Source organism: Rhamphochromis sp. 'chilingali' (genome assembly GCF_963969265.1).
Source record: "Rhamphochromis sp. 'chilingali' genome assembly, chromosome: 2".
NCBI lineage: Eukaryota > Metazoa > Chordata > Actinopteri > Cichliformes > Cichlidae > Rhamphochromis > Rhamphochromis sp. 'chilingali'.
In genome coordinates, this window is record NC_137930.1 from 58,065,054 (window position 1) to 58,078,227 (window position 13,174).

General features: G+C 38.8%; 2 protein-coding genes across 3 annotated transcripts in view; one reads left to right on the forward strand and one right to left on the reverse strand.

The window, feature by feature from the left end:
• LOC308393120 (RNA polymerase II elongation factor ELL) overlaps positions 1–5,571 on the forward strand; it is a gene marked incomplete at its 5' end in the record, with an annotated part of 26,511 nt that extends 20,940 nt beyond the window's left edge. The window contains 5 exon segments of the mRNA XM_080876635.1: positions 377–833; positions 1,306–1,369; positions 1,748–1,919; positions 2,036–2,080; positions 2,374–5,571. Coding sequence (XP_080732761.1) covers positions 377–833; positions 1,306–1,369; positions 1,748–1,919; positions 2,036–2,080; positions 2,374–2,484 — 849 coding nt within the window. The 3' untranslated portion in view covers positions 2,485–5,571.
• On the reverse strand, positions 5,251–10,123 carry pex11a (peroxisomal biogenesis factor 11 alpha). Of its 2 annotated transcripts, XR_013970923.1 has the most exons (4): positions 9,782–10,123; positions 9,536–9,651; positions 5,885–8,530; positions 5,251–5,843 (listed from the first exon to the last, which is right to left on the reverse strand). XR_013970923.1 is itself a non-coding variant. In XM_080876636.1 (3 exons), the coding sequence occupies exons 1-3, from the start codon at positions 9,835–9,837 to the stop codon at positions 7,962–7,964; spliced, it is 741 nt and encodes a 246-aa protein (XP_080732762.1). In that variant the 5' UTR covers positions 9,838–10,123; the 3' UTR covers positions 5,251–7,961. The 2 variants fall into 2 exon arrangements, 1 of the variants encoding a protein (XP_080732762.1); XM_080876636.1 differs by having other exon boundaries at positions 5,251–8,530.
• Between the last annotated feature and the right edge of the window lie 3,051 nt (positions 10,124–13,174).

Consider the following 13,174-nt stretch of genomic DNA (forward strand, 5'->3'; position numbering starts at 1 on the left):
TTGTTTCCTGGCAAGGAGCAATTGTTAACAACCAGACTCCACCAAGTAACTAGTCTCGGCAGAGAAAACATCAAACAACATGTTTCTCACATAAGCAGCCTTCAACCCATCCACAGTGAATCTAAAATTAAACAAATTTAATGTGTGAATTTATGCTATTAAGATGATTTTGTTCCCTTTGAGCCAGAGCCTGACTGTAATCGTCACATATTGTGGAATTTTTGCAAAAGTGCTGCTTGCTGTAGCTTTTTATTGATGTAAAGGCATTTGAAATGGGCCAATCTTTGAATTAAAATGAATTCAAAAAACAGCAACCATAAAGTAAGAAGAATATTTCTGATCATACTTTGCAAACTTGTGTTTTCTTTTCCCCCAGAAACGCCCATCAGCTTTGGACCCATCCAACATTCAAACCCCCAAAAGACAAAGGCTATTAGACAAGTGCCAGCCTCTGCAGTCGCCCTCCCGTGCTGACTTTGGCACCAATGGGGCTCGTAGCTCCTCTAGTCATGGAAACTCTAGCGGACACATTAAAACAGAGTTTGACAAAACCAACAATCATCTTCAGGGGAGCCCAAACGGTCTGTACTCGCCACACAAACTCAGCGGGTCATCCACGGTTCCCAAAGCGGAGAGGACTGAAGCAGCTCCGACTGCACCCACCGCCAAGCCTCCGCACACTGAAACCTCCATGTGCAATGACCAGCAGTTCACCAACAGCCAACATAAAAAGAAAAGATCCAAAAAACACAAAGACAAAGAAAGAGAACGCCTGAAAGCAGACTGGATAGAAACTAGCCCAGACCTGAAGCAGAATCAAGAAAATCTCCAAGGTAAAGAGCAATAAAACTATAAAATGTCATGTTATTGTCACCCTCCGCGTTTCCTATTGTTCAGCCACCAATCATTATAGTCTTATTTGTGCAGGCCACGAAACCCTTCAGCTGTTAGAATTTCTATATTTTATATATGTTGTTTCTGGAAGACCACAAGGAGAAATCAATATATTTTTCTCAATTTTAATGATTTTAGATGAGCGGTTAAAACTCGCACACTGTCACCCTGTCTTTAGCCTGTTGATGATTGACTGTGGAACAGCTGTGTGACCTACGGTCGAGCGAGTCAGCAGGCAGCGGTTGCCTCCTACTCGGGGCTGCTGGCGTCACCGCTTGCCTCGGCTCGGAAATCTTATCAGACACAGAGATAAATGAGTCCGTCAGCCTTGATATGATGGCCACATTATCACATTTGCATTGGCAGTGCGCTTTAACCTTTTTTCGATGTGTGTGTTTTTCCTATCTACAGGCCATGAGGGAGAGAAAACACCTGTTAGCTGTGGCACAGCAGAGGATCTGCCTGATTATTTAACGTAAGATTGAATATGTTCTGTGTCCGGCTTTGTTATTTATGTCATATTACCAGATTTAGAAGAGATTCATCTCTCACTGAGGTGTTTAGGTTTCAGAGTCTGGCTGACTGTTGAAGTTCAGCTTCAAAATATTTATATATAGTGAAAAAATGCACATCTAAATAACATGCCACAAAGCTTCCCTGACAATTACTTTAAAAAAAAGCTTTTTATTCGTACATCTGGTCAACATATTAGGCTGTAATCAGTTACATTTCGGGCCTTGAAATCTGCCAATGTGCAGTGCCACCTACTGGAAACACAGGAAACGATGGCTCTGCTTCTTGGCTTTTAAAAAAAAATGTCAATGTTTTCCTCTCTTTCTTTCCTTTTCTTTAGAAAATACAGCATCATAACTGCGCTGGAGCAGCGTCAGAAGTATAATGAGGACTTCTGCGCCGAGTACGATGAATACAGAGCTCTTCATGACCGGATTGGGGCTATAACAGAGATGTTTGTTCAGTTGGGCTCAAAGATCAACACTCTCTCTCCAGGAACACAAGAGTACAAGGTACTGTCCGGTTTTGGAGGCTACTCTAGCTGCTCCGTTTCTTGTAAATCACCGCAATAGAAAACAGATCAGATCATATGGCACACTAACACCTTTTCTTATATTTGCTTTTTCAGCTTATGGAGGAACAAATACTACAGAAGTATCGCAAGTACAAAAAAGTAAGACTTATTGCTGTTTTTTTTATCTAAACACTTTTATTCAGTGGTGTGCAAGAACCACAAAAACATATTCTGGTTTTAAAAGAGTTATCTCAAGACATCATCTAAGATATGTTAGCCACGTTATCTTCATATCAAACCATTCCTTTTTTTTATTGCTGATATGCATCGATGGCTCTTTTTAAAAATTCTTTATCTACTGATAATCAGAGATAAGCAAAGATAAGCATCTTCTCATAAAATCAGGTTGAAGCCAACAACATCTAACTGGACTCTCTTCCTCTTTCTTTCAGAAGTTTCCTGGGTATCGGGAAGAGAAAAAGCGATGCGAGTACCTCCATAAGAAACTGTCGCATATCAAAGGCCTGATCACAGAATACGACAGAGCGCAGGGACTCTCGTAGTGATCGGCCTCGGCCCTTCGGCAGGGTGTAATACGACTGGACCAAAAGACTCCTAACGGACCCAAAGACTGCCCGGATGGGTCCTGAAGCCGCTGAGACACTATTCACTTTACTCCTTGGTCTTGATGTAATCGAGGAGCGAGGTTCTTTTATTCTTTTTCTTTTTTTTCCCAAAAAGCGGGCCGAGACCACGGACTCATGATCCGATGTTACCCTTCGACACCATCTGGTTTACAGCTGTGATTGCCGCTGGATTCTTTCTGCTGTAAAACGTGACACGGTGAAAGCCAATGGGTGTGATCATTCCAGCCTAAAAATTCTCCTTTATCCCATCTGAACTAAAAAAAAACCTTAAAAAAAGTGTTGATTTTTAAGTATTAAAAGTGATGGTACAATCAGTCCTAGAGGGGAAACAAATGCTACTAAAGTCTTTATATTTAAAAATAGAGAAATTTATGCGCTTTTTGCTGATAGAAAGTCAAATGATGATTGATCAGTCAATGATCAGATCCCATATTGACAGCGATAGGACCGTGCCATGAACAGTTTCTCTCTTTAGACTAGATCATAATTTACTAATTAATTTATATTTCATTACGACGAGACAACAACAACACAAGACACCTTTTCTGCAGGATTGAGACCCTGAAAAGTCGATTTCTCTTTAAAATCTGCTTCTTTAGGCTTTTTCAATGATGGATTTTGTCCTGTAGCTTTCTGCTAGCGTACTGTTTCATTTCTGAGAAATGTTGAAATGCCACAAAACGACTCCTCGCAGTGCTATAACGTTGGTTTTTCGAGAAAGTGCTTGTGCACAGTTTCTGTCACTTTCACCCACATGTAGCCTACAGTACCAAGAACTGCCTTTTAGTGTCTAGTGAGGAAAAAAACAACTATTGATTCAGAAATCTCTCCCAATTTATTTTGTGACAGGTTTACTGACATACATGAGCATGCTGTGTTTACACCTTGGTTATTTTAAAAAAAAAAATGGGGTGAGAGCATAATTTACTTGAGTGGGTGTTACATTTTGATATTATTCTGCTGAATGCGACAGCAAAGCCTTTATAAATTTTACTGTGTAATTGTTAGCCCCACAGGGAGTATGGCACTGTAGGTCGCTCACTAAGTTCAAACCACTCTGGTTCGGCTGCGTGTAAGGAGCAGACTGACCTCTAGTGGCTGCTGGCGAGACTTTTAGATGTTTTCATTTAACCACCACCTGCCATTTTATTTCACCCGAATTAGCCTAAAGTGCAAATAAGCAGATCAGATTTCAGTATTCTCTGGACATTTGCATCAGTGTAGCTATACTAACAACAGTTGTCTTAAAGGTGGCTAAAAATGATAGAATGAAGCCAATATTTGCCTTGACATGTACATTATGTCTGACATTTCCACAATCCTGGTACCCCAGTTCTGAAATTGTCTCTGCTTAACCAGCTCAGACTGTTTCTGTAAATGTCTTTTTAGTTTGAAGGATAGCTCAGTTACTGGATAGGTGTTGTGCAGCAGTTGTCTTATCTGTGTTGTTTTTGTATTTTTAGCTTCATTTGTCGTTTCGTTATCTGTCAGATAATCACGTCCAATCCTAGCAAGCACCACTATCAGGAGGAATATTTGCAGAAATCATTGCAAAACCAAGGTCCTCTTGATTCTGTCAGTGCAAATAGACGGTGGGGTCTTTTTGCTATTTTGCAATCATCACTTTTTTGTTTCTTTTTAATTCATTCAGTACTCTGATATATTTGAAGGATTTTAGACTAGTAACATTTCCTCTGTCTCGGCACATATGAAAGTTTCCAAGAAAGATACATTTATCTGCACTGATGATTGGGGAAGGGGAAAATTGTAAGCCCAGGAAGCACCAGCTTTGAACATTCAGTATTACCAGAACTAGATTCCTTAAGCCCCAGTACACAGAAAAGGGATCATTTAGTTAATGTGCCTGGTTGGTTATCTTCTCAGGACCAGATCTCTTTAAGATTTACTGGTTTGAGCAACCAAGCAAATACGCGATAAACACCCGTAGCATTTGTGCTGGTACTAGAAAAAAGCAGCAGATGCTTCAGTGGTAATAAAACACAAGAGGCTCTTAAAAATACAAAACAGTTTATTTGTATTTGGCACAAGAAAGGTACTAAAATGTTTCTACTGTTGGCAGGATGGAGCACCAGCTAGATCACGAGAGTTTAAAGTCGCAATTTAACTATTTCTATTAAATGAAGGGCTTCACACTTACAAATAAGAACCTTTTACAATGATCAAATAAACCGTAGAAGAGGTGAAACTTCCTGGGCAAAATCACAGTATCATGAAGATAAATGTTCCATTTATTTAAATGTGTTTTTGGCAAACCACACCTTTTATTTTTTTTAAGGTGCTTTTCAAGTGCTGTCTGTTTTTTGTACTGTCACAGTAGCTAACTACTAAAGGTGCCTTTCATTCAAAGAGCAGAGTGATTCTACATATAACCATCATCGGTATTCTGGAAAAAGGACACTTGGGGCTGCAGTATTTATAAATTTGTAGTTTAACACTGTGCCACTTTCAAAGTGCTTTTTTCATCTTTTTTTTGATAAAGTTAATCTCAGATGCCTTTTGAAATGCGTAACTATTCCAGTTAGGACAAGCTGGATTTTTCCAAAATTATAGAAGCTGCTTGATATTTGCTCACATGTGCATTTGAAAGAACAGCCTGGACTTTTATGTTTTGGTTTTGATTCCAACCTGGCAACCCACTTCCTCATATTATTTGGTATTGGTAAAAAAAAAAAAAAGCCATGATAAAATGTGAAATGACCCTTTTTTCGTCTTCTTCTTCTTCTTTTAGAAATCACTGCATTTGATCTAGCTAGGAGAGCAAATGTATTTATTATGTTGTGTTTGTTCTTTTATTGAATTCATCTCTGCATAGTTTGTTCATTCTTTACACAGCAAAACCCAAGTACGATGAAAGGGAAACAGGATATATTTTTGCAATTTTTGATTGTGGATGCGTTATCATGTCATCCTCTTGAGAAAAGCTTTCAAGAAAAATGTGTATTGTCTCGGTGAAATTGAAAAATAAAGCTCTTTTCAATTCAACAGTGCGTCATACTTCCTCAAGAGGGCAGTATTGCTCCATTTTTGAACATTTTTTAAAGCGTCTGCTTTAAAAACAAAGCAGTACTGGGTTAGACGTATTTCTGTGAAGGTTGCAGTCATCCAGGTCATTGTAGTCTAAGGAGCTTGGAAAGAAAAGCGTCTGGACTTCTCTAAGTTTCTTGAAGACGTTCCATTTCTCATCCGAGAAGCTTCTTCAGTTCTAAGAGCAACTGTTGTAGAGTCCCAGATTTTAAGCCCTATTGATCCCCTACCTAATCACAGGAGCCAAGGTGTGAAAACGGGTGTAGGTCACAATCAGCCAAGGTTTCTGATGAACCCATAGTGAAACCTAGCCCCACCCTATCATGTGATATACTGATGTGAGTGGGCGTTAAGGCGTCTGGGAAGGGATCTCAAAACAGGATTATAGCTGGCAGACAGTTGGTGTGTAAATCACCACCTCTGTTCAAAGATGGCCGTTCACAGTGGACATAGATGGCTTATTTCACTCCTCTTTCAAACCATCTGTCTTCTCTGTCCAAAATGTGAAAATTGGCATCCAGGAAAGAGTGACGTTTGTCCTTTAGATGCAGATGAACAGCTGAGTCTTGTCCCGTTGAGATGGCTCTTCTTTGCTGTGCCACGCGTACACCAGTTGCTCTTAGAACTGAATAAGCTTCTCGGATTACAGGTTAAACGTCTTCAAGAAACTTAAAAAAGTCCAGACGCTTTTCTTTCCAAGCTCCTTAGAATAGTGGGTTAGACGTACTTTTGCCTTCGGAGCGGCCTGGCATGTTATTTTACAAGTAGTCATCAGAGTACACTGTGGTTGTAGGTTACATACCAGCCTCATTAATACAGGATGAATCCATGTGTTTTTATTATTTATGCAAACTCTGACCCTGCATCTGAATGTTTGATATATATATTTATACACCACTCTACATTTAATCATTAGTTATATTATTAATCCTTGGTTCTCTTCCACATGGCATCTTTGTGCCCAGGTTTCTGGTAGGTGAGGTTTCTTCCTGTTAAAGGGTTTTGTTTTTTTTATGTCCCATTGTCACTAAAGTGTTTGCTCATGGTTCAGATTGTTGGTGTTTCTTCTGTGTTATTTAGGGTCTTTACCCTGCAGTATAAAGTGCCTCAAGGCCTTGAACTGAATTGAATTGACAAATCTGGACTCAAACACAGCGTTTTCCAGAATAATTTTGCCCAATTGTATTGTGTCTGTGTGAACTGGAGCCTTAGTTTCTTGTTCTTAGCTGACAGGAGTTACACCTGGTGTGTTTTTCTGCTGCTGTAGCCCATCTTAAATGCTTAAAGGGTCTATGTGTTGTACATTGGGAGAGACGATTTTTGGTTTTAACAAGTGGTTATTTGAGTTAACATTGCCATCCTATCAGCACAATGCAATCTGGACATCCCCCTCGTCTCTGGCACCAAATGGCATTTTCCCCAGAGAACTGCATCATTGGATATTTACTTCACATCATTTTGTTGGAGCTAATCACTCCTGTATTTGACTCTGAACTACAGATATAGAAGCACAAGGCTATGACAGAATCAAAGAGTGCCACTCTTAGATCACCTTTCTTCTCCATTCTAATGGTCAGTTTCAACTTGTACAGTTCGTCTTGACCACGTCTACACAACTAAACGCATTGAGTTAGACATTTGCGTTAAAGAGAAGTTTAACACGTCTAGTTAACAAAGTGACCGGTGAGTTTCTGTGTCTCGAGTATTCAATTCACAGATATGTTCTTATTAGAATGTTTAAAAGGTGACTCTCTCTATAATACAAACATTATTGCATAGTTTTATTCATTTTTCAAACATACCCACCTTCTATTCGTAACATACATCCTATAAATTACTCACGTTCAGCCAACGCCAAAAGAAAAAAACCGAAGCAAATCTCTGAAACTGGTGCTGCAAGTTTTGCCTCATTTTAAGTACAAAGCAGAGTTTAGAAAAAGAAAAACAGTGAACTTAGAAGTGACAGAGTAAGTTTTTTTCTTTTTCATAACCACTAAGTAGCCCTTATTTTCTACTACAGTGTAAAACAGCTGGTGTTGTGCAAGACTGGGATACAAAAGTACCTGTCATTGGATGTTCTAAAGTACAACAAATAGACAAAGTTTCTATATCGACTCGATTTGCTCCCTTTCAAAATTAATTCCAGATATTGTGCAAAACAGAGAAATCCAGTAATTCTAAAAAAGTGCAAGTCCATTAGTTATTACTGACTCAGGGATTGTAAAATGTGCTGGTTTTGTTTTTAACCTCTGTCCACCATTACAGTTCCAGCGACCTCTTGAACGCACCTGACGTGATTAACTCTTTGATCTGTAATCGCTTTGTAATATTTAACTTTGCCCGTGTCATCACGGTGCAATCCTTAGCCTGGGCTGTTCGAGGGTGACAATCCCAATCAGCGATGATATCAGACCACAGAATCCGATCACTCCCCCATTTGACTGGTATAAACCAAGCTTATCTAAGGGAATGAAGAGATCACAGATGTTTTTCACAGAGTCCAAGGCAAGGTCCGGGTGTGATTTCAGGGTTTCCAAAAGCAGAAAGAGAAAGCCATCCAGGTGAGGGACGACAACTTCAGCTACTTCAGGATTCTCAGTGAGATGCTGATCCATTCTCTGTTTAAAGTTTTTATCTCTTGACCTCTTTGTCATCACCTGGAGAACCGCATAAACATCTCTGCTGAGATGCATAACTAATGAGAAGAAGTAGAAGCGGAAGGAGTTTAAACTCCAGCGTTCCTTGTCGATATTGCGGATAAGACCGACACTTTTGGCCCAAAGTACATTGTCACAGATAAAGTAGAGGGTGCGGCTCACGTTGGCCACAGTAAGGCACAGGCGCAGCACTCGGTCCGAGAGCTGCATGGTTCGCTTAGCAGCCTCAATGGAATTTGCTGCATTTCCCAGCCTGAGCACTGACAAAGGAGGGGGACATGAAAGGGTATTAGAGCAGTAATCAATTTAATATGAAATGGCAGGTCAACACTTCATTATAGCAGCCCACAACAGATGGAAATACAGTTAAGGTACACAGAGGATTAACTACAGCATCTTTTCACTATTTGCCTATCTATGTTTACATACTGGAACAACATCAATGCACCCCAGTCTCTTCATTTTAAACTTTTGAACCTTTCACAACACGTTATCACATTTTAAATTGGGAGTCATAAATGACCCTTCACCCAGAAACACAAAGACAGGCAGGCCAGCCCTAGAGGCAGCAGAGTTCCTTAAAGAGATCATTAGTTGGTGCACAAACAGATCTTGGCCTTGGCCTTAACACAGCTCAGCTGCGGCATAACAAAAGAAGCTGCTCTAAGGCACGGCCATATCCTTAATTTCCATGCAAAGCCTGTTTCATTTCAGTCTTTACCTAATTCATACTAAAGCTACCAAATGTCAAGGTACAAAATTTGTCAAATTCCACATGAATTCTAAAGTAAGCACATCTATGAGTGGTACGTTTATCAGAATTACCGTCATTTGCAGCAACAGTCGGTGCAGATTTTATCCCAGCTTACAGAGAGATAAAGAGACAGCTACAGAACAACACTGTCTAAGTTTTAAGTAGACAGTTTGCCAAGAAAAGAAAAAAAATGTTCATTTGTGCACTCCTTGGCAGAATTACTGGCCTTGATGATGAAGAAATACAGTGCTCATAGACAAACTCAACAGAGAGACAAGATTCAAGTCATTTGTTAACCAAATGTATGATGCGTTTGTTTAGTTTGAATAACTGTATTTCTGTCTGATGGTCAAAAATAAAATAAGCTCTTTGAATTCATCACAGTTTTTAGAACCACCCATGTTCACAGAAACCAATGCAATAAATTAGGACAACCACAGTGGATTTGAAACTGAAATCCAATTTAACCGCAGCCACTGAACGCCTCCTAACTCCCTCAACAGTTACTCACATTTTCGTCCAGCGCTCAAGCTGGTTTCCAGACTTTTAAGTTTTGCCACAAGGTCCTTTCTGTCAGAGTTGTTTCGAAGTAAATAAACAGCGAGTGAACAAGCATACTGAGCTGCCCTAAAATAAACAAGAAGCAGATGAAGGGGGAAAGTTAGAAGGATACAGTCATGCGGTAACTTTCCCGTTTTTATCAAGAAAATAAAGTAACGTTTGTACGAGCTGGTTACAAAAGCGATGAAAAGCTCACCTGAATATGCGGTCCCTTCCCTGACTCTGACTTGTGAATTTTACAAATGGGTCCATGCTGTTAAACCACACCAATACAGGTTGTTCTAGTTAGCTTGAGCCAAGTTTCCACCTCGTCGAACCTGTGAACATTAATTTGTCGCTACAGTCGGCACGGCATCAGTCACTTTTCTTCTGCTTACACAATGCCAGGCTGATATAACGTCGATGAGTAAAACTCGTTATCAAGTATTTATCAGGTAATCTTGATTTTCAAACTTTATCCATACCCCACTTTTACAATTAGCCAATCTCCTTTCCCTGCAGTCAAACTATTGCAACCGAAGAACACCTATTTGTTTCACTACGGATGGTTTTAGAAACGGACCAAGAGCCGAACTGATTTTCTGGACGGACCAATGCGTTACTACCAGTTACTATGGTAACAGTGAAACCCCAAAGAAGGAAAAATAAAGACTAAAAGAAATTGTAATAAATTGAAGGGTTTTGTTACCGTATGTGAATAAAAATACCAACAATTTAAAACTAAAACGGTCCTTTACGATTTGCTTTTAGTTAAATTTAATAAATACGCAATAAACAATGTAAGAAATGTAAAAAAATAATAATACAAATGTAAAAAAATAAATACATAAATAAAGCGGGGAATAAAAACCTACATTACACACAATAGAAAGTCTCAAACAAACTAATTTATTAATTAAAAAAATAATCTTTCAGTTTGCATGGTTGGATACATTTCATTATTGTTTTTTAACACAGATCCAGGTAGATTTAACTAGTCATTTGACAAACTGAGTTACAAAAAAGCAGTTAAAATACAAAAAAACTATATATTATTTCTAAGAGATTTTTTTCCTCTTATTGATGTGCAGCGAATGTTTCTTATGCAGAAATACACATGAGTATCCACATCACTGCTGTAGCACTGACAAAAGGTCAGCCAAAGGCAAAAGGGATATTGCAAAATTCTAGCTTCCAAGTGCATAACCAGGGAATTTAAAAAAGCAAAATTTAGTGAAGTTACAACAATCCTGAGTGCAAACAGAATAAATACAGACAGACAATTTATCAGTGTTCACAAACATTTTAATGTTACAGCTGGTCAAGCTAGAGCATGTAAGTGATTCTGTGACACTGCAGCCTTTTTTATTAGATTAATATTCTTTGATCATAAACCTAAGAAATGCTGGAGTAGTGTCTCACACTTTGAAAAGACACATCATGACTTTGAGAGAGCCCTTACCTTCAGGTAACGATATAACCTTGAAACTGCTCTTAAATACTTGCCATCATACTAATGGAGAGTGGAATTATTTTTTGCCTCTGCTGTGCAACTGTTTACAGCATTTATTTATTTTTAATCTCTCTAGTTTGACAGCATGTTGACTGTTGGTGAGGTGCTGAATAATTACACTCTGCCTCTCTGGTGTGTGTGTATGTGTGTGTCTGTCTGCTTGGCTCTGTTATGTATTCAGTAATGTAAGCTCTGATGGTATTAGTGGTTTTGATTGCTTGCGGCATATGCCCTCCTCTTTGTTCAGCAGAGGGATACCCATCAGATGAGATCAAGAGAATATGAACATATATTTCTGTAAAAGTATTTCAGTGAAGTCCCAGAGAACTAAAAAGTAAATCTCTGTTTATTGGCAAAGAAGCAGCTCTGTGATCTGTTATTTCAGTTCTTCATTTTGTAATTTTTGGGAAAAAATTAATATATTTATACTTAAAAGTAGCCTTTATTTTGCACCAGACTTCTCCTGGCTCCCTAGTGTGTATGCCAAAGTGCCCTTGGGGAAGATACTGAACCCCAAGTTTTCCCTGATGCATCCATTGGAGTGAGTGTGAATGTTAGGTAAAGTGGTTAGACACAGAATAAAGCACTTGTGTTAATGAAGCTTGTAGTAAGAAAGCGCTTTGCATGCTCAAATTGACTAGAAAAGTGCTGTGGAAAAGTGTGTTGTTGTTGTTGTTGTTGTGTTGGTTTTTTTTGGCATATATGTTAAACTTGCATGTTTTAGATTATAAAATGAGTTAGTTCCATACACCATAGATATATATTAACGTTTTTTTTTTTTTTTAAATGCATGGAAATCAGTGTGGACAGCCAAACTGTCAACTATGATAGTCAGATTCCAAAATTGCACAGCTACAGTATATTAATTCAAAAGCAGTTCACATTGCCTTGTCCCAGACGGTGAGCTCAGCTTTCTGGGTGAACATGAAGACAACTATATCCACCAAAAACTGAATACTGGAAATGAACCATAGACTGTATATAAATGATGGATACAAAAATAAATAAAGTGGCCCACTGGTTTGTGACGCCTTAAAGTTTGCTTTTTTGACTATCACTGTGTTAATTTTGTGAAGCGACCATGTTTGGATGACAGGATAGGCCGCTATGTTAAAAGTTAGCTATTGTAAGCTGCAGTGTTAGACAGCGATACACATATGTAGTAATTAGTGCTAAATAACAACCTAATAAAAATACTAGAATTTCACACATCAATACTTAAGCACACACTTCTAAGACAGGCTATTAAAAAAAGGGTGAAAAATGCAACAACGGCACAAACTTGGTGGAGAAGTTCAGTTCAGTGACTCCAATTAGTGAATGCAAGCCACAGCATACACAGTATCCACATGGATAACTTTTAAAAACTTAACCCTCCACAGTTACTATGGAAAAAGCACGGAGCCCAAAATAGTTTTCATTAATCAACTGTAAATATTCTTTTAAATGCTGTAAAGTTGGGATTTTTATTTTGGAGTCTGCTGATTCATATAGCCAACTTCAAGTGGCCACTGGAGGAAGTACAGTTAGTAATCAACTTGATCCTTACAGACTGAGTGAAGCAGGCAGCACACACTGTAAAGGAAACAGAGGTAAAACAAAGCAGCTTTAGAGATTCAGCATCCACTAACTCGAATCCCCAACACCTGAAACTGTCTGGATGGGCAAACAACTGACAGATTTATTAAGATATTATTAAATTTGAAGGTGCATAAAAGTCCAAGATGGGATTATGCTTGCGACATCTTAACAGAATATTGAAGTAATATTGTAGGGTGCTGAACTATTACCACCAGTGTCAAGGCGTTGTCCACAGCCAGTATGTAAATTACAGTATAAGCTTTCTGAAAGCCCACCTTTGAATTCCACTGCTGTGAAAGTGCATGAAAATCAGAGTCGGATGTGGGATTTCAGATCTTCTCAGCTCTTTGTAGAGAAGGTCACTTTGTACTGCAAATATCAACTGGACTTATTTGCATGGACATGAAGCTGCACGGCGGTCTGAGGCTGAAAAATTAACAACGAAATCTTTTTAATGTGTGACCCTTTTCACCCCCCATCCTGTATAAAAAAATAATATTTTTATTGAATGAATAT